General features: G+C 45.4%; 1 protein-coding gene across 1 annotated transcript in view; it reads right to left on the reverse strand.

Annotated features, from left to right (window-relative positions):
* LOC139384452 (SH3 and multiple ankyrin repeat domains protein 2-like) overlaps nt 1–20,000 on the reverse strand; it is a 149,804-nt gene that overhangs the window by 87,408 nt on the left and 42,396 nt on the right. The window contains exon 10 of the mRNA XM_071129219.1: nt 2,254–2,686. Within this exon, the coding sequence (XP_070985320.1) occupies nt 2,254–2,686 (433 nt within the window). The remainder of the gene's footprint in view (nt 1–2,253; nt 2,687–20,000) is intronic.

Raw genomic sequence — 20,000 nt, forward strand, 5'->3', positions numbered from 1 at the left:
TCTTCTTTCTAGAGCAAAAAAGTCAGAGGAGAGAGGGAAAGGGAAAAAAAATAGAGCTGAGAGGATGGATGGACGGAAAGATAGAGAAGGGTTAACAAAAGGAGAGATGAGAGGGAGAAGAGAAGCGAGGGAGGAAGTTGCTGAAAAAAATGGGATGGATGGAGTGGGCAGAGGACAGAAGAAAGGCGTCCGCATGCTTCCCACCTGAAACAGTTTGGAGTTCGGAACTGTATACTTGCTACGGCATCTCAAAATTGACAAACAGTACTATTGACGCTTTTATCTTGTTTTTTGATCTAAGGCCTTTTAGAGATAGGGGGCAGCATTTTCACTTTGGATGAATTGCGTGCCCAAACCTAACTGCCTCCTACTCTGTCCCAGATGGGAATATATGTATATTATTATTACTGGTGGATAGAAAACACTCTGAAGTTTCTAAAACAAACTGTTTGAATTATGTATATGAGTATAACAGAACTCATATGGCAGACAAAAACCTGAGAAGAAATCCAAACAGGAAGTGAAAACTCGATTTTCAAAACAGTGCCATTTGAAGTCCATGTTAGGTATGGATGTGCATGCACTTCCTAGGGCTTCCACAAGATGTCACCGTCTTTAGATTCTGGTTGTATGATTCTACTATAAAGGAGGGGCTCATAGGAGTGGTGAAGATATTCTTTCTGATGAAGATATTCAAAGGTAAGTGAAAATGTATAGTGTTTTTTGTAGCTTCTGTTGATGCCAAAAGCGTTTTTCCGTAAAGTTTTTTTTAAATCTGACACAGCGGTTGCATCTTTTATCAATGTTTATTGTGAGTATTTTGGCAAAATCACCGGATGTTTTGGAATGAAAACATTACTGCACGTAACGCGCCAATGTAAACTGAGATTTTTTATATATATATATTTATGCACATTATCGAACAAAACACACAATACATGTGTAACATGATGTCCTATGAGTGCCATCTGATGGAGATAATCAAAGGTTAGTGATTCATTTTATCTATATTTCTGCTTTTGTGACTGATCTGGTGGTGATCTAACATAAATATATGTTGTGTTTTCGCTGTAAAACATTTTTAAAAATCGGACACGATGGGTAGATTAACAAGATGTTTAACTTTCATTTGCTGTATTGGACTTGTTAATGTGTGAAAGTTAAATATTTCTAAAAAATATTTGTTGAATTTCCCGCGACACCTTTTCAACTGAATGGGGGGGGGGGGGGGGGGGGTTCCTTTTAAGGGACTCCTAGCCATAACAAGTTTTAAGAGAGTACTTGAGCACAGTCGTTCAGTACGGCTAGGCGTCAGCTGAACTGAAACATGTTGACGCCTTAAGGGGGAAATGGAGGTAGAGGATGGACTGAGAGCGGAGAGGAGAGTATGGTGGTAAGAGGGAATTAAATAAAGAGGGAAAGGCTGATGGATGGAAGGAGAAGGGATTGAAGGAGATGAAGAAGTGGAGAGGACCAGAGGCAAGATGGACATGGGATTGGGAAGGATTTGGAGGGGAGGATGGAGATAAAGTGAAACTCCAATATCCAATCCATCCTGGGTTGCAGTGTTAAACATCCGAAATAGGAAAATGACATGGCTGTCATCATGTCAGGGCAAAAGACACACTTATCCCCTCATTCCCTTTTCGCTTTCCCTTGTTTTCCATCACTCAGCATGCCTTCTCTCCTCCCGATCATGGGCTCCCCGAGTTGCGCAGTGGTCTAAGGCACTGCATCTCGGTGCTAGAGGCGTCACTACAGACTCTGGTTCGATTCCAGGCTGTATCACAACCGTCCGTGATTGGGAGCCCGATATGCTGGTGCACAATTTGCCCAGTGTCGTCCGGGTTTGGCCGCGGTAGGCTGTCATTGTAAATAAGAATTTGTGCTTAACTGACTTGCCTAGTTAAATAAAATAATTAAATAAATATTCCCCCCTCTCGCCCGTTGTTTCTCTTTGCCAAGCTCTTAACTGTTCTCCCCTTCTTTCCCTCCTCGCTCTCTCTCTCTCTCCCTTGTTCCCAGACAGAAGGAATGTGATGGACAGTGGACGAAAGACAGTGCCATTTGTCTGTATTAATCTGTCAAGGAGGACTGTGCAGATCCAAGGTTAAGTCACCAGCAATATAAAGCCTTCAGCGTCTAATCCGCAGTGCAAACACACACACAAACATACAGCCACACACATGTACATACGCATATGTGTGTGTGTGCCTACATGTCTGTGTTTCTGCTGCTTCTCCTCCTACTGACCTGGGCTGTCTGTGCTGCGTCTGCTGTGTCTGTACATGTGTCTGTGGGTGCGGCCTGCGGGCCTCCTCTCCCAGCCGGTTGAGGGACGGGGACTGACTCCGGGGGACCACCCCCACGCTGGTAGTGCGGGACCCCTGGCCCATGGTGCTCACAGTGCCATTGGGGTTCCCCTGCATCTGCTGGAGCAGCTGTGGAGAGAGGATATGGTGGGAGGTGGAGGTGGGGGGCCCGAACCCTCCGTGTTGGGGTCTGTGGTGCTGGGGGGGTCCCTGGGGCTGGGACCAGTCCTGGGGGGGCCCTTGGCTCACCGTGAGGTTGTTGTCACTGTTGGAGCGCAGCAGGACCCGGGGGGTCGCCAGGGAGCTGCCGCTGCTGCTGGTAGGGGGGAGTGCCCGACGCCGCTTGGAGTATTCCGGGACCTCGTGGAAAGGCACTGGGTATGAGAGAGAGAAAGAAAGAGCAAGAGATAGGGACACTCATTGATTATCTAATAAACCATTTCTACCTGACCCTTGCAAATAGTTGTCTGTGTCTTATGAGCCATTTCACTCTCTGTTCATGATCATGTCTTAGAGAGCTAGACTTTTTGGTGGAGAGACACGTGAGGAACAGAGTAGCGCTCCTACCTTTCCTTCACATCTACTGATATGGGACTAGCCTACCTGATAGGTAGGTAGAGAATGAAATGGAGAGCACTCCAAGAGATAACCTTGAATAATAAATGTATTGCCCTGCGATTTTAGTCACACACGCAAGCATGTTCGTACTTACGCACTTACTTGCTTACTAACAGGCACGCACGCAGACACACGAACACAGAATATCAATCACTACTTGTACGGCGATGTGTCTGATTGATTTTCTTGATGGGAATCAATCAAGATCTATTTTTTTCCCAAAGGCAACCATCTATCCCTTACACACTTGCATGCACGTACACACACACACACACACACACACACACACACACACACACACACACACACACACACACACACACACACACACACACACACACACACACACACACACACACACACACACACTTGCCTGGGGGATGTCTGCTCTGCATTATTCAATAGTCCTGTCTGGCCCTCTCATAAACATCCAAGTCATTATGATCTCAGTATGATGATTATTATTATTGCACTGAGTACAGCTGAGCTCCTCTGCCCCACCAGCAATGGTGTGATTGAACCATAATGGAGGGCCATGCTTATTTCCCAGTGGATTTTCAGCATTATATCACACTGACAAGCGTGCAACTGCGCCACTCTCGTCTCCATTCGCAATTAAAGCAGTGGAGGAAGGAGGATTGCCTGCTGCAGTTGTACCAAAGACCCAACAACGCTTTCAATGTGAGAAGGTGATCAACAATAGAGCTAGCATTAGCATTTGTTGTTAAACGTAGAATTACAGTAGTAGATTGGATGCTAGGATTTTGATCACGGTGGCTATGTGTCTTACAGGGATTAAATGCTAGTAGCTACAGTACAGCTAGCCACAGGTTAGCCTAGCCTATAGTGCTAAAAGCCCTCCCTTAGCCCTAGCCTCATCTATGAGGGTTTCAATACACCACTGTCTGTGTCAGTGACAAAGTCCTAGACCGTTTTGCCATCACATCACTTTCTCTCTCCTTCACCAGGGCGTAGAGATGAAGAGAGACACTAATGGCTAATGAGCTAACATGCTAAGGTGCTGGCAGCTCTTCTGCCCATTAGAGGCTGGTGTGTGTGTGTGTGTGTGTGTGTGTGTTCATATAGGAGATATGAAGCAGCCTTTGATTGAGTGCACTGGACTAGAACCACATGCATTTCACACACACTGCGGGATTTGATATGCACACCTGAGGAAGTGTGTGTGTTTGAGAGAGAGAGAGAGAGAGAGAGAGAGAATGTGCCAGCCAAGTTTTTGGCTTTAGCAGAGACTGGAGCCATCTTAATACACCTTCACGCTACCTAACAATAACCATCAACCTGATCAACTTCTAACTCAACCTCAACCAGGCCCACACTGCGTTACAAACCACATCCTGTTTAATCACTAACACATACCCTGACCACAACCACACTTGAAGTAACACTTCACCACAAGAGTATATACCCTGACCACAACCACAATCTTTGACCACAACCTGGACCACATTGCTATCTAACCACACCCCCAACATTAACAAACCACATTCCAAACACTTACAGTAAACCATAAGAGTGCACAGCTTTTGTGTGGGGAATGAAGACAGTATCCTCATGCGTGGGAGGATGCTGAACATGCCTGGCGTCACTGACATGACTACGTTACACACAAAGGCTATGAATACACCTAAATCAAGACAAATTGTAAGGACAGACGCCGGAGATGAGAAGCAGGTACGGGGAGTCAACATTTAATGCAGAACAGACAGGGAACAAGACAGGAACAGCATCAGCACACAGGTATACAACGACAAATGACAATTAATGCAGCGGCGGAGGAACAGAGATGGAGAACTGCCAAAGATATAGGGGAGGTAATAAACATTGAGTCCAGGTGAGGTCCAATAATACGCTGATGCGCGTAACGGGGAAAGGCAGGTGTGTGTACTGATGGTGGAAGGAGTGCGTAATGCGTGAGAGTGGGAGCAGGCGTGACAGAACCCCCCCTAAGGGCGCCACCCGGCATCCCACCTGGGCGAGCCTGACGGGATGACCGAAGCACGGATAATGGACACACTTCAGGGCGTAGAGTCCCGACGAACCCGGCAGGGGCATGGGAGCCTGGCGAAACCGGCTGAGGCGTGGGAGCCTGGCGAACCGGCTGAGGCGTGGGAGCCTGGCAAACCGGCTGAGGCGTGGGAGCCTGGCTAACCAGCAGGGGCGTGGGAGCCTGGCGAACCGGCAGGGGCGTGGGAGCCTGGAAAACCGGCTGAGGCGTGGGAGCCTGGCTAACCGGCAGGGGCGTGGGAGCCTGGAGAACCGGCAGGGGCGTGGGAGCCTGGCGAACCGGCAGGGGCGTGGGAGCCTGGCTAACCGGCAGGGGCGTGGGAGCCTGGCGAACCGGCTGAGGCGTGGGAGCCTGGCGAACCGGCAGGGGCGTGGGAGCCTGGCAAACCGGCTGAGGCGTGGGAGCCTGGCTAACCGGCAGGGGCGTGGGAGCCTGGCGAACCGGCAGAGGCGTGGGAGCCTGGCAAACCGGCTGAGGCGTGGGAGCCTGGCTAACCGGCAGGGGCGTGGGAGCCTGGCGAACTGGCAGGGGCGTGGGAGCCTGGCGAACCGGCTGATTCGTGGGAGCCTGATAACCCGGTTGAGGTGTGACAGCCTGGCGATCCGGCTGAGGCTTGACGTGGGATGAGCGACTTCCGAGCCAACCGGGGCAAGAAACCTCTCGAGACAGCTAGGGCTGGCTTAGGTGGCTTAGGCACCCCCGGTTCCATCGGTGTCTGCCCTGGACCCGACGTCACCGCCAACTGGAACGTCAGCATGCTTTGTATGATGGCTTCTGCATTCTGTAAGGACTGGCACCGGAGACGAGAAGCAGGTACAGGGAGTCAACATTTAAGACGGAACAGAAAGGGAACAAGACAGGAGCAGCGTCAGCACACGGGTATACAACGACAAACGACAATTAACACAGCAGCGGGGAACAGAGATGGGGAACTGACAAATATAGGGGAGGTAATAAACAGGTGATTGAGTCCATCTGAATCCAATAATACACTTGATGGGGGAAGGCAGGTGTGATGGGGGAAGGCAGGTGTGCTTAATGATGGTGGCAGGAGTGCATAATGCTGGGAAGCCTGGTGCCTTTGAGCACCAGGGAGGGGAGCGGGAGCAGGCGTGACACAAATAAAACACTACATTTTCTAAAAGAGATATTCAAATAGTTAAAAAAATAAAATAAAATAACAGTGGATATGAGAAACTAATGCATTAAAATAAATACAAATAAATAGGATATATAAAATGTGATAAAATAAAATAAAAAACTGATATTATGACTAAAAGCACCTTAAGCAAGGCTACGAATGTGTCTTAAGATCTTTTTTTAAAATGATACAGTTTCTGAGGCCCTCAGATCCTTCGGCAGGCTGTTCCAAAGGCCAGTCATGGTGGCTGAAGGTATCCTCACCAAACGTTTTGATTGTGACCTTTGGAACAACTAAAAGGCCAATGCCTAGCACAACTGAGGTGCACTGGATGTAAGGAAAGGAAAGGAAAGGAAAGGAAAGGAAAGGAAAGGAAAGGAAAGGAAAGGAAAGGAAAGGAAAGGGGGATAGCTAGTCAGTTGTAAAACTGAATGCATTCAACTGAAATGTGTCATCAGCGCACGGGGAATAGTGGGTTAACTGCCTTGCTTAGGGGCAGAACAACATATTTTTTACCTTGTCAGCTCGGGGATTCAATCCAGCAACCTTTCGGTTACTGGCCCAACGCTCCTACTTGCCAGGCAGCATGGAGTTCAAACTTCCCCCATCCTTTGATTGGTTCTATTGTGCTGGGCAAACTAAATAAAGTACTTGCAAGTATTTGCCATAGTTTGACCCAGAACTGACAGTCAGACATACATGCAAGTATGCAGTCATGTGCATGCACACACACACACACATGCACACACTCAGCTCTTAATTGTGGAATGCAATAAGCACACATTCCCTCTGTAGGAATAGAGAACCAAGGAAAAGAGGATGACAAAACATCCAGAGATGTCTTATATAAGAGAGGAAAGCAATCAGTGTGATCTATATCATTTACTGCTGCTCCATAATACTAAGAGAACAAAGGTCAAAGGGCGATGAGTGACCAGCTCTGGTCAGTGTCTTGCAACCAAGGGATTTGACATAATGTAGTAAAACCAATGAAACTATACCAAGCTTTGAAAGAAAACAAAACAAATGCAGTTCTCATAGATCCAGTTTGAGCATATCTCATTGAGAAATAGCATGTCAGGTGGAAGTAAAGGGTTAAGGAACCAACTGTTTTCACACACAGGCAGATGGATCCATAATGCACCCGGCAGAGCCGTTTTGGTGACGTGTATCATCCACTCATTTTGGTGGGTGTGTTTTCTCCCCCGTGGACCAGGAGAACGATAGATACACTATGTGTCTTCTCGCTGGCTATAATCTACATACAGTAGTTGATTGGTGAAGGAGACTATAAATACCTTTTGTAGAAGACTGAATCATAACACATTTATTTGGAAACCACTCAAATGCGTGCCAACGTTAAATCTATGACATAACCTATAATCTATCCTACATGTTAAATAACCTCTATCCTAAAAAGAACGACACATGTAAAAAAAAAAAAAAAACATCATTGTATAGGTGCTGCTAGTTTAAATCAGGACGACAACGCAAATACCTAGCTATATTCGTCACATTCAAAAATGTAGAATATGTAGAATAACTTACTGGAGCAGATGAAATTATTGAAAGTGTGCCACGCAGGGATAAACAAATATGCCTGAGAAAGTTGAAAGTGAACGCGCAGCAGCGAAGGAAGAGAATCCCATCTAATTATGAGACAAAAGCAAATAAAACTTGCACCCAGACTCGTAAAGGTGATAGACCTACCTTCCTTTTTTAAGGCATTGAGAAAAGACTTCATTTTCACCCCTTCTTACGCTACTCCAATATTCAGAATACCTGCATAATCAGTGCACTTTTTTAAAACAGCCCAGGAAAAAAATCAAGAAATAAAATCTCAGAATTCCACGGTGGTCACTGAAGAATGTAGCAGCAGGTACCGTGGACAGCGACTGATGGAGTTTAGTGCCGGGGAAATCTGACGCCCGAGCGCAGCGCACAGGAACCGGCCTGGCAGAGGCGCGAAAGCACACTCACTGCCGCACCGCACCGCCAGTCATATCTCTCTCTCTCTCTCTCTCTCTCTCTCTCTCTCTCTCTCTCTCTCTCTCTCTCTCTCTCTCTCTCTCTCCCTCTCTCTCTCCCCCCCCCCTCTCTCTCTCTCTATCTCTCTCTCTCTCTCTCCCCCCCTCTCTCTCTCTATCTCTCTCTCTCTCTCTCCCTCTCTCTCTCTCCCCCCCCCCCCCTCTCTCTCTCTCTCTCTCTCTCTCTCTCTCCCCCCCTCTCTCTCTCTCTCTCCCTCTCTCTCTCTCTCTCTCTCCCCCCCCCTCTCTCTCTCTCTCTCTCTCTCCCCCCTCTCTCTCTCTCTCTCTCTCTCTCTCTCTCTCTCTCTCTCCTCTCTCTCTCTCTCTCTCTCCCCCCCCCTCTCTCTCTCTCTCTCTCTCCCCCCCCCTCTCTCTCCCCCCCCTCTCTCTCTCTCTCCCTCTCTCTCTCCCCCCTCTCTCTCTCTATCTCTCTCTCTCTCTCTCTCTCTCTCTAAGTGGAATTTTAAGGCGAACTTGACATGCTTCATTGACAAATGTTGTTAATTCATTAACATGTGATTTCAATCATTTTCTGACGGCACTCCTTTTGATATGAAACAAACCGTTCATACATAGTTGATACATTTTTGAGCTGAAAAAAAGACAAGCGGTTGAGCTTGATTTAATTTGAACGCTTACCAACTATTCTATTATTTTAGTTAAACAACTATGTAATTTTTAAAGCTTGTTGTAGCTTAGACTCTATTTTACATGGTGGGTGTCATTTCAATCACAGAACATAATTCATAGAATGGACTTATACCTTCAGACCCCTGCAATTTAGCGGGCAAAACATTAACATTTAAATTGAATTGAAACTTTAACTTCCAATTACTACCAGAAATCCCTTTAAAACGTCCTATAACTGGATTCGAACATGCAACCTTTGGAACCAGTGACAAATGCTTACTGGAAGTCTATGAGTATAGTAGTATAGCAGGCTTGTGCATACTGGACACAGAGCCATCAACATGGTATTCATGAGTTTACCTGACTCTGGGGAAGTATATAAAGTGCCTCGTTGACAAAATCCTGAAGAATCGCTTTAAAACAAAAATATCAAAGTTGTCTATCCAGCAATAGAAAATTGTTTGTGATATTTTTGTTTTAAAGGGATACATCCGGATATTGGCAATGATGCCCATTATCTACATCCCCAGAGTCAGAAAAGCTCCATGATACGATTTGTATGTCTCTGTGTCCAGTATGAAGGAAATTGGAGGAAGTTGCACAAACATGCTAGCAGACACCTATAGACTTCTAGCCACTTCCAGCTATTAAGGTAGGAATGATACAGAGAAGTAACCAAACACTTCAAAATTTGACGTTTGGAACAACTTTGAAATTTGACGTTTGAGAAACATGGACGCATGTTTAATTCTTGCGTGAGACCGTGAGAGCTTTTTGGGAGACGTGATGGTAAGGTGGAGTATACAAAATGGGTCAACTTTGACCACCCCTATCTCCTGAATATTTTGGCATTCAAGTCCAAAATGTCCCTTTCCGACCACTTCTACCATGGGTAAACATGTATGGAAGATTTTGTTGAAATAAAAAGGGGTGCAGCCAGAAAGTGATTAAAATCACATGGAACAACCATAAACACAACGTATCTGTTCATTGACTGTTTATCAATTAATATACTGTGAATTGCTCAACTTATTCACCCTCTCGACCCCAACCATGTGAGAAAAAAAAATTAACCACCAATGTTTACTTTTTTAAATATTTGGGGCTATGGCAGTCAATTGCAAATTAGTCTGACATAATGGCTCACCGACATGGATGAGATGCGTGTGCTTGATTCATGTGGCGTTGGAGCTTTTCAAAGTCAGGGGTTGTGGTCGACAGTGCGCCTCTGCTGTCACATCCAACATGGATCAATTTTAGGTTTTAATGCAGACAAGAGCACTGTATCTGGCTTCACACAGATGTGAGCTGAAGAAGGGTAGCCTACCATGAGTTTTATAGCACTTTCAAGACAACCGGGAACACGTAAAAATACGAGGTCACTGATCTTTATGTTCGAAAGTTGTAGATCTAGGGTGTGTTTGTAAATTCAAATCTGGAGTGCAAGACTGCGCCCAGAGTGCGCTCAGGGCGTTCGTGAATTCAAACCATTGTCAGATTGTCTGTTTGTAAATTTAGAGTGTTTTGCTCTCAGAGCGTTCAGAGCGCACACTGGATGTTGTGGCCGAGGAGTAGGGTTGACCCGAGCGTTCTGACCATACAACGACAGTCAAGCACCCAAGCTAACTGGCTAACGTTGGCTAGCTTGCAAGCTACTTCTAGACACAAATGAGAGAACACCTCACTCTGACCATTTTACTCACCCTAGCAGAGCAGGTTAGGCTGTTTTCATGTTATCTAGAGCGTTGGTGACAGTAACTGTGCTGCTGACAATGTGATGAAAGAAATAAAAGCTGAAATAAATAATTATCTTGATTATTATTCTGACATTTCACATTCTTAAAATTGCCTGACCTAAAACGGGGAATTTTTACTAGGATTAAATGTCAGGAATTGTGAACTGAGTTTAAATATACTTGGCTAAGGTGCATGTAAATTTCCGACTTCAATTGTAGATGAAGTTTTCAATTTTTAACAGATTGACCAATGAAGAGAACAGGTCCCAAAATCGACCCTTGTGGTACACCTTTCTACACTTCAAGAAATTCAGACTCAACACCATCAATCAAGATTGCCTGAGTTCTGTCACTAAGATAATCATGAAGCCATGAACAGGCGTCAGAGCTCTGGCCTATCGAGGACAACTTAGTCTTTAAAATGGTATTTTATTTCATTTAATAAACTTTATTTAACTAGGTAGGCCAGTTGAGAACAAGTTCTCATTTACAACTGCGACCTGGCCAAGATAAAGCAAAGCAGTGTGACAGAAACAACACATGGGATAAACAAAAGTACAGTCAGGTAAGGTAAGGCAATAAACAGGCCATAATAGCGAAGTAATTACAATTTAGCAAATTAACACTGGAGTGATAGATGTGCAGATGATGATGTGCAAGTAGAAATGCTGGTGTGCAAAATAGCAAAAAAAGTTAATAAAAACAATATGGGGATGAGAAAGGTAGTTGGATGGGCTATTTACAGATGGGCTATTTACAGATGGGCCGTGTACAGCTGCATTGATCGGTGAGCTTCTCAGATAGCTGATGCTTAAAGTTAGTGAGGGAGATATGTCTCCAACTTCAGCGATTTTTGCAAATCGAACCAGTTATTGGTAGCAGAGAACTGGAAGGAAAAGTGGCCAAAGGGGGTGTTGGCTTTGGGGACGACCAGTTCATGCAGTTCATGTAATTCCTGCACTTATTAAGAGAACATCCCTGGTCATCCCTACTGTCTCTGATTTGGTGGACACACTAAACACCCACATCCTTCGTTTGTAAATGATGTCTGTGTTGGAGTGTGCCCCTGGCTATCCGTAAAAAAATGAAAATAATACAATTGTGCTGTCTGGTTTGCTTAATAAGGAATTTGAAATGATTTGTACTGTGCTTTAACTTTTGATACTTAAGTATATTTTAGAAATTACATTTACTTTTGACACATATTTAAAACCAAATACTTTTAGACTTTTACTCAAGTAGTATTTTACTAGGTGACTTTCACTTTTGCTTGAGTCATTTTCTTTTAACTTAAGGTACCTTTACTTTTACTCAAGTATGACATTTGAGTGCTTTTTCCACCACTGCCATTTACAGACTCCGACACATACACACTAGGGTTCAATATTTTCCACAGAATCTATCAAGTTTCCTTCCTGAGAAAACAGCAAGGAATTAACGCTATTTCCAGTACTCCCATTCAAACCGGAAGTGCTATTTAAATTATTTATATAATACCAGTGAAAAACTCTGACATGATTGTACCACTGGGGAGCTCTTCAGAGGGTGGTGCGGTCTGCCCAAATGCCATCACCAGGAGCGCACTGCCTGCCCTCCAGGACACCTACAGCACCCGATGTCACAGAAAGGCCAAAAAGATCATCAATGACATCAACCACCCGAGTCACGGCCTGTTCACCCCGATACCATCCAGAAGGCGAGGTCAGTACAGGTGCATCAAAGCTGGGACCGAGAGACTGAAAAACTGCTTCTATCTCAAGGCCATCAGACTGTTAAATAGTCACAGCACAAAATAAATGAAACGGGAGCCTTCTGGCTAGCAAACATGGCAAAAGTTGGACCCAATTGTGTTACCCTGTTCAATGTATTTCAAGGTTTCAGTATAAACAATGCATGCACTTTGAATTTATGGCGATTTTGTGTAAGTAAATACGGTAGGCTACACACACACTGAGCATTGATTATTGTTCATGCCGAAGGCAAATCAAAGTTTATTTGTCACGTGCGCCGAATACAACAGGTATACAACAGGTGGACCTTACAACAGGTAGACCTTACAGTGAAATGCTTACTTACAGGCTCTAACCAATTGTGCAAAAAAGGTATTAGGTGAACAATAGGTAGGCAAAGAAATAAAACAACAGTAAAAAGACAGGTTATATACAGTGCAGTCGTGGCCAAAAGTTTTGAGAATGACACAAATATTAATTTCCACAAAGTTTGCTGCTTCAGTGTCTTTAGATATTCTTGTCAGATGTTACTATGGAATAGTGAAGTATAATTACAAGCATTTCATAAGTGTCAAAGGCTTTGATCGACAATTACACGAAGTTGATGCAAAGAGTCAATATTTGCAGTGATGAACCTTCTTTTTCAAGACCTCTGCAATCCGCCCTGGCATGCTGTCAATTAACTTCTGGGCCACATCCTGACTCATGGCAGCCCATTCTTGCATAATCAATGCTTGGAGTTTGTCAGAATTTGTGGCTTTTTGTTTGTCCACCCGCCTCTTGAGGATTGACCACAAGTTCTCAATGGGATTAAGGTCTGGGGAGTTTCCTGGGCCAAAATATCACCAAGGACCAAGGACCAAGGAACTTGAAGCTCTCAACCTGCTCCAATACAGCCCCGTCGATGAGAATGGGGACGTGCTCGGTCCTCCTTTTCCTGTAGTCCACAATCATCTCCTTAGTCTTGGTTATGTTGAGGGATAGGTTGTTATTCTGGCACCACACGGCCAGGTCTCTGACCTCCTCCCTATAGGCTGTCTCGTTGTTGTCGTGATCAGGCCTACCACTGTTGTGTCGTCCTCAAACTTAATGATGGTGTTGGAGTCGTGCAGTCGTGGGTGAACAGGGAGTACAGGAGGGGACTAAGCATGCACCCCTGGGGAGCTCCAGTGTTGAGGATCAGCGTGGCATATGTCTTGCTACCTACCCTCACCGCCTGGGGGCGGCCCTTCAAGAAGTCCAGGATACAGTTGCTTAGTGAGGGAGGAGTTTAGTCCCAGGATCCTTAGCTTAGTGATGAGCTTTGAGGGTACTATGGTGTTGAACGCTGAGCTGTAGTCAATGAATAGCATTCTCACATAGGTGTTCCTTTTGTCCAGGTGGGAAAGGGCAGTGTGGAGTGCAATAGAGATTGCATTATCTGTGGATCTGTTTGGGTGGTATGCAAATTGGAGTGGGTCTAGGGTTTCTGGGATAATGGTGTTGATGTGAGCCATTACTAACCTTTCAAAGCAATTCATGGCTTCAGACGTGAGTGCTACTGGTCTGTAGTCATTTAGGCAATTTGCCTTTGTGTTCTTGGGCACAGGGACTATGGTGGTCTGTTGGCATGTTGGCATTACAGACTCAATCAGGGACATGTTGAAAATGTCAGTGAAGACACATGCCAGTTGGTCAGCACATGCCCGGAGCACACATCCTGGTAATCCATCTGGCCCCGCAGCCTTGTGTATGTTGAGCTGTTTAAAGGTCTTACTCATGTCAGCTACGGAGAGCGTGATCACACAGTCGTCCGGAACAGCTGATGCTCTCATGCATGCCTCAGTGATGCTTGCCTCGAAGCAAGCATAGAAGTGATTTAGCTCGTCTGGTAGGCTTCTGTCACTGGGCAGCTCGTGGCTGTGCTTCCCTTTGTAATCTGTAATAGTTTGCAAGCCCTGCCACATAAGACAAGTGTCGGAGCCGGTGTCGTATGATTCAATCTTACCCCTGTATTGACGCTTTGCCTGTTTGATGGTTCGCCGCAGGGCATAGCAGGATTTATTGTAAGCTTCCGGGTTTGAGTCCCGCACCTTGAAAGCGGCAGCTCTACCCTTTAGCTCAGTGCGAATGTTGCCTGTATTCCATGGGTTCTGGTTGGGGTATGTGCGTACAGTCACTGTGGGGACGACGTCCTCAATGCACTTATTGATAAAGTCAGTGACTGATGTGGTGTATTCCTCAATGCCAGTGGAAGAATCCCAGAACATGTTCCAGTCTGTGCCAGCAAAACAGCCCTGTAGCTTAGCATCTGCTTCATCTGACCACTTTTTTTATAGGCCGAGTCACTGGTGCTTCCTGCTTTATTTTTTTGCTTGTAAGCAGGAATCAGGAGGATAAAGTTGTGGTTGGATTTATCAAATGGAGGTTGAGGGAGAGCTTTGTACGCGTCTCTGTGTGTGGAGTACAGGCAATCTAGAATTTTTCCCCCTGTGGATGCACATTTAACATGTTGATAGAAATTTGGTAGAACTGATTTAAGTTTCCCTGCATTAAAGTCTCCGGCCACTAGGAGCACCGCCTCTGGGTGAGTGGTTTCCTGTTTGCTTATTTCCTTATACAGCTGACTGAGTGAGGTCTTAGTGCCAGCATTTGCCTGTGGTGGTAAATAAACAGCCACGAAAAGTATAGCTGAAAACTCTCTAGGCAAGTAGTGTGGCCTGCAATTTATCATAGTATTCTCTACTTCAGGCGAGCAAAATCCGGAGACTTCCTTAGATTTTGTGCACCAGCTGTTGTTTACAAATATGCACAGACCGCCCCCACCTGTGCTGTTCTATCTTGCCGGTGCAGCGTATATCCCGCTAGCTGAATATCCATGTCGTCATTCAGCCACGAGTCCGTGAAACATAGGATATTACAGTTTTTCAGGTCCCGTTGGTAGGATATTTGGCGAGTAGTATTGACGGTAACGGCAGCTTTCCCACTCGCCTTTTTTCCCGGGTCCTGACCAGGCATCCGGCTCATTGTCCTCTGTACCTGCGTCGCTTCCTCTTGCAAATAACGGGGATGTTGGCCCTGTCGGGTAATTGGAGAATGTCTTGTGCGTCTTGCTTGTTGAAGAAAAAATCTTTGTCTAATCCGAGTGATCACTGTCCTGATATCCAGAAGCTCTTTGTCTAATCCAAGTTGAGTGATCACTGTCCTGATATCCAGAAGCTCTTTGTCTAATCCGAGTTGAGTGATCACTGTCCTGATATCCAGAAGCTCTTTGTCTAATCCAAGTTGAGTGATCGCTGTCCTGATAGCCAGAAGCTCTTTGTCTAATCCGAGTTGAGTGATCACTGTCCTGATATCCAGAAGCTCTTTGTCTAATCCGAGTTGAGTGATTACTGTCCTGATATCCAGAAGCTCTTTGTCTAATCCAAGTTGAGTGATCACTGTCCTGATAGCCAGAAGCTCTTTGTCTAATCCGAGTTGAGTGATCGCTGTCCTGATAGCCAGAAGCTCTTTGTCTAATCCGAGTTGAGTGATCACTGTCCTGATAGCCAGAAGCTCTTTGTCTAATCTGAGTTGAGTGATCGCTGTCCTGATATCCAGAAGCTCTTTGTCTAATCCAAGTTGAGTGATCACTGTCCTGATGTCCAGAAGCTCTTTGTCTAATCCGAGTTGAGTGATCGCTGTCCTGATATCCAGAAGCTCTTTGTCTAATCCGAGGTGAGTGATCGCTGTCCTGATAACCAGAAGCTCTTTGTCTAATCCGAGTTGAGTGATCACTGTCCTGATGTCCAGAAGCTCTTTGTCTAATCCGAGGTGAGTGATCGCTGTCCTGATATCCAGAAGCTCTTTTCTGCCGTAAGATACGGTTGCAGAAACATTATGTACAAAATAAGTTACAAATAAAGCGAAAACCCCCCACATTGATTGGGCGCCCGTAAAACTGCTTCCATTTCTTCTGGGACCATTTACTTTAGTCCAAAGCAGAGAAGGCCGTATTAAGACAAATTTAGACATTGCAAATAATTTAACAGTTCCATTTCATGTTACGCTGATCATATAAATGATTCAATATAATTTGCAATTATTTATCCCGGGAAAAGTGAATGGGTTTGGGCGGGAAAACCCGGTAAATCTCTGTAACCCGGTTCCCGCCATTAAACCCTAAACCACACCCACCACAACACACGTGTTCCACTGCAGCAAACTAGGACACACAATACACTTCTCAACCTTCCGCTCAGCAGCAGGAAGTTAGCTGCCCACTTCCTATCATCTTCCTGCGGCTGCCTGTTTTTAGTCCCCTCTAAATCCCATTACTATAGGGCGCTCTCTGGCTGTCTCATCAAAAGCTGTGTAGAACAGGCAGCGGTGAACCGTGTCACCAGCTACTCAGAGCCACGCTGGCTGTGTTTGTTCTTTAATTAGGGAGACTGGATTAGCTAGTCAGTGACATTAAGACAAGAATGCATTACCATAGTTCACTAAGGAGGAGACATAAGACTCCTTTGAACTGATATAAAGTGCATTATTAAATTACGTCATGGCCCTGCATGAGTATGCCATGTTGCCGCTGAGCATTGGCTGAGTGGGTGTTTGGTTGTCTGTGTGTTTAGTTGAGTGTTTGTTGGGCTGGCCATTTGTGCGCTAAGGAGTGTGTTGAGTGTGTGTGTGTGTGTGTGTGTGTGTGTGTGTGTGTGTGTGTGTGTGTGCGTGCACGTGTCTCTGTGTGCATGTGTGTGTATGAAGCACACATTGTCTATCTGTGTGTTTGATTTGGCCACCATGGCGGATTATCACACTCTTGCAGCGTGAGGTCTAACACACACATCTGTCAATCATTCTTAGAGAGGCTTACCGGCAGAATGGGAAAAAACTGACTGGATTTAAGAAACAGATTTACTAGCCTATCTACCAAAGCAGAGTGTCTGGACACGTTCAATCGCGCCTAGTTACTAAAGCACTGATCGATTGGACACATTGCACACTAACTTCTATCTCAATTTAACCCCCTTCCTAGCTATACTTACTACCCCCTCGATCTACGTATACCCCTCACCATCTTTATTTGCCACCAAATCTCTGCTAAACTTCTCCTGGGGTGCTGCTCTGTGGCTGACCATGTTGCTGTGTGAGATAGATATGAGGATATGGATAACTTTTGTGCTTAATGTGTTTTTGGCATATGCCAACTCTCCCTGAGAAACCCTCGGAGAGTGAGGTCACATCCAGGATGCTCATTATCCAGCACATGGGCAGATTTTTCACCTTGTCAGCTTGTGGATTCAAACTAGCTACCTTTGGATTTTCTGGCCCAGGAGTACTGTATCAGTAAAAATACGAATTTCTGTGAAAAGGGACAATAAAGTCCTATTCTATACTAGTATCTTTCTACTAGATCCCTCTCTATCGCTACAGTACTTATTTCTCCTCCCTATCTCCATCTACAGTATTGTCACACCCTGATCTGTTTCACCTGTCTTTCTGATTGTCTCCAACCCCTCCAGGTTTCGCCCATCTTCCCCATTATCCCCTGTGTATTATATACTTGTGTTCTATGTTTGTCTGTTGCCAGTTTGTCTTGTTTGTCAAGCTTGCCAGCGTTTGTCCTGCCAGCTCCCTTTTATCCCCAGCCTCTCTTTTTCTCGCCCTCCTGGTTTTTGACCCTGGCCTGTCCCGTCTCTGTACCCGCCTGCCTGACCACTCTGCCTGCCGCTGACCTGTGCACTTGCCACATCTCTGGATTATTGACCCCTGCCTGCCTGGACCTGTCTCTTGCCTGCCCCTTGGACCATTAAACCATTGTTCATTCAACGTGTCTGCACCTGGGTCTCCTTGATTCCTGATAGTATAGTTGGAAAGGGGTAATACTTATTTTTCTACAACATCTCTCCACCACCCCTATCTCCTTTATCTCCAATTATCCGCTCCGTATAACTTTCCTTCAAACTGGGAATTGTACCTCTGCTCAAATTTCTCTTACCACTTGGAGCATCAGCCAGATGCCATAGTCCTTTAATGATTAGCACACAAGCCCTGATGCCATGGTAACCTAGTTGCTGGTTCAGAGTGTGTTACTTTCACGAGGAGCAAGAGTCGGCTGACTCAAAGAGATGAACACTACGAGACTCACATGCACACGTGCAAATGAACACACAATCACACACATTTATGGTTATTGACGCTTCACTCAGATTTAGGTTCTGTGAGTTTATGTCTTGTACAGAACATGTGGATATTCCTAAGCCTCTATGACTACATTACACACATCCCAATGCTATTCTCATTACTCCCACCATTATCTGTGTCATTACTATGGATGTAGGTCACACACATACACACACGCACAGACACACACATTTGGGAATTCTCTCTATAGGCTGAGCTAAAGAATGACGCCTCGTCCTTCGAGGAGCATCATTTCTGCTCTATCCATCTATAATTCATCCACTTTATTATTCATATTGTAGCGGTTTCAAGGGTTGTGTGGTGGATGGACACTATGTGCCTGCAAGTTTTCTTTGTTTTCTGGCTGCCAGGACTACGGACAGCAATGTGAAGTAATCCCCAGAGGCAGGACCATGGACAGCTCAGGGGAAAACTTCTAGACTGCAGCAGAACAGCCACAGGCAGCACAACAGCCTGTCTCCAGTTGTAATCAGAGCCAAACTGCAGACAGGTGAAACCAATCAAGGCCTCTACTTAACGACACCCTGTTTTTTTTTCTTCCTTTGTCTTTTCTTTGACCCCAGGAGGTGAAGGAGTAGGAGGTTATTGGGGAGCCAGAACGTACGGTGGAGAAGGCGGTTAATGGAAGAAAGGAACTTATGATTTCAACAAGAATTGAACCCCCCCAACGACCAAGATTGGAGGACCTGCCACTGATGACGAAGTGTTTAGTCTGTTTGTTTTGTATATAAGGAACACTGCCGAAACCTGATCGTAATAAACCGGTTTAACCCTTCACTTGGACTGGTGGTGTGTGTTTGTATGTGTAAACCCTGCCTTACAAAGATCTTTGCGCCGAAACCGCTACAATATCCTGTCACTATATTATTCACTTCGCTAACCCAGTCGAAGAACCTAGACACACATTATATGGCAATATAACCCATCCACCATAATCTATCCAACCCGTTTCTATTGCTTTGGTCTGACTCTCTAGTATCTCCTATGGGTATAATACAGCGATTGAATAACAGACTAGTTAATTGAATGAGTGTTGGGGCATACCATGTTAGTAATTCAATAATACACTGATTCATGAGCACCTTGAGTTGGGTTACAAGATAGGCTAGGCAGTGTCAGGGTTAGCTGAACTGCTCTGTGCTCTCTTGTACAGGATTAAACTCATGCCTATTTTCTAATCCAACTCCAACACAAAGAAAGAGACCCGACTATAAAGTCCCTGACATGTCTGGGAACAAGGGAGCGAGAAGGATGTAGGGAGAGCAGGTATGTGAGTCTTAATGACACATAGCTCTACTCACTCATTACTCTTCTTGGGCTAATGCTCTTCAGTGCACATTCTAAATACTGTATAGGCACACACACACAATCAATTACCCATGCCAGGGCAGTGCCTCAGCTCACGCAGGACAGACAATTCTACCTGTATCCCAACATAGCAAGCTGACCGACCACACGGAGCGGGCGAGAAGGGGACTAGAAATGGCAGGGAAGAGGGTAGAGGAGGTAGGAGAGTGGTGGTTGAGCTTCAGAGCACCCACCTTTCTCTGATTTGCAACATGCAGAACCCATGGCCGATAATCCAGCAAAGAAAATATCCCATTACAGACTCAGT

Source organism: Oncorhynchus clarkii, chromosome 26 (assembly GCF_045791955.1).
Source record: "Oncorhynchus clarkii lewisi isolate Uvic-CL-2024 chromosome 26, UVic_Ocla_1.0, whole genome shotgun sequence".
Classification (NCBI taxonomy): domain Eukaryota; kingdom Metazoa; phylum Chordata; class Actinopteri; order Salmoniformes; family Salmonidae; genus Oncorhynchus; species Oncorhynchus clarkii.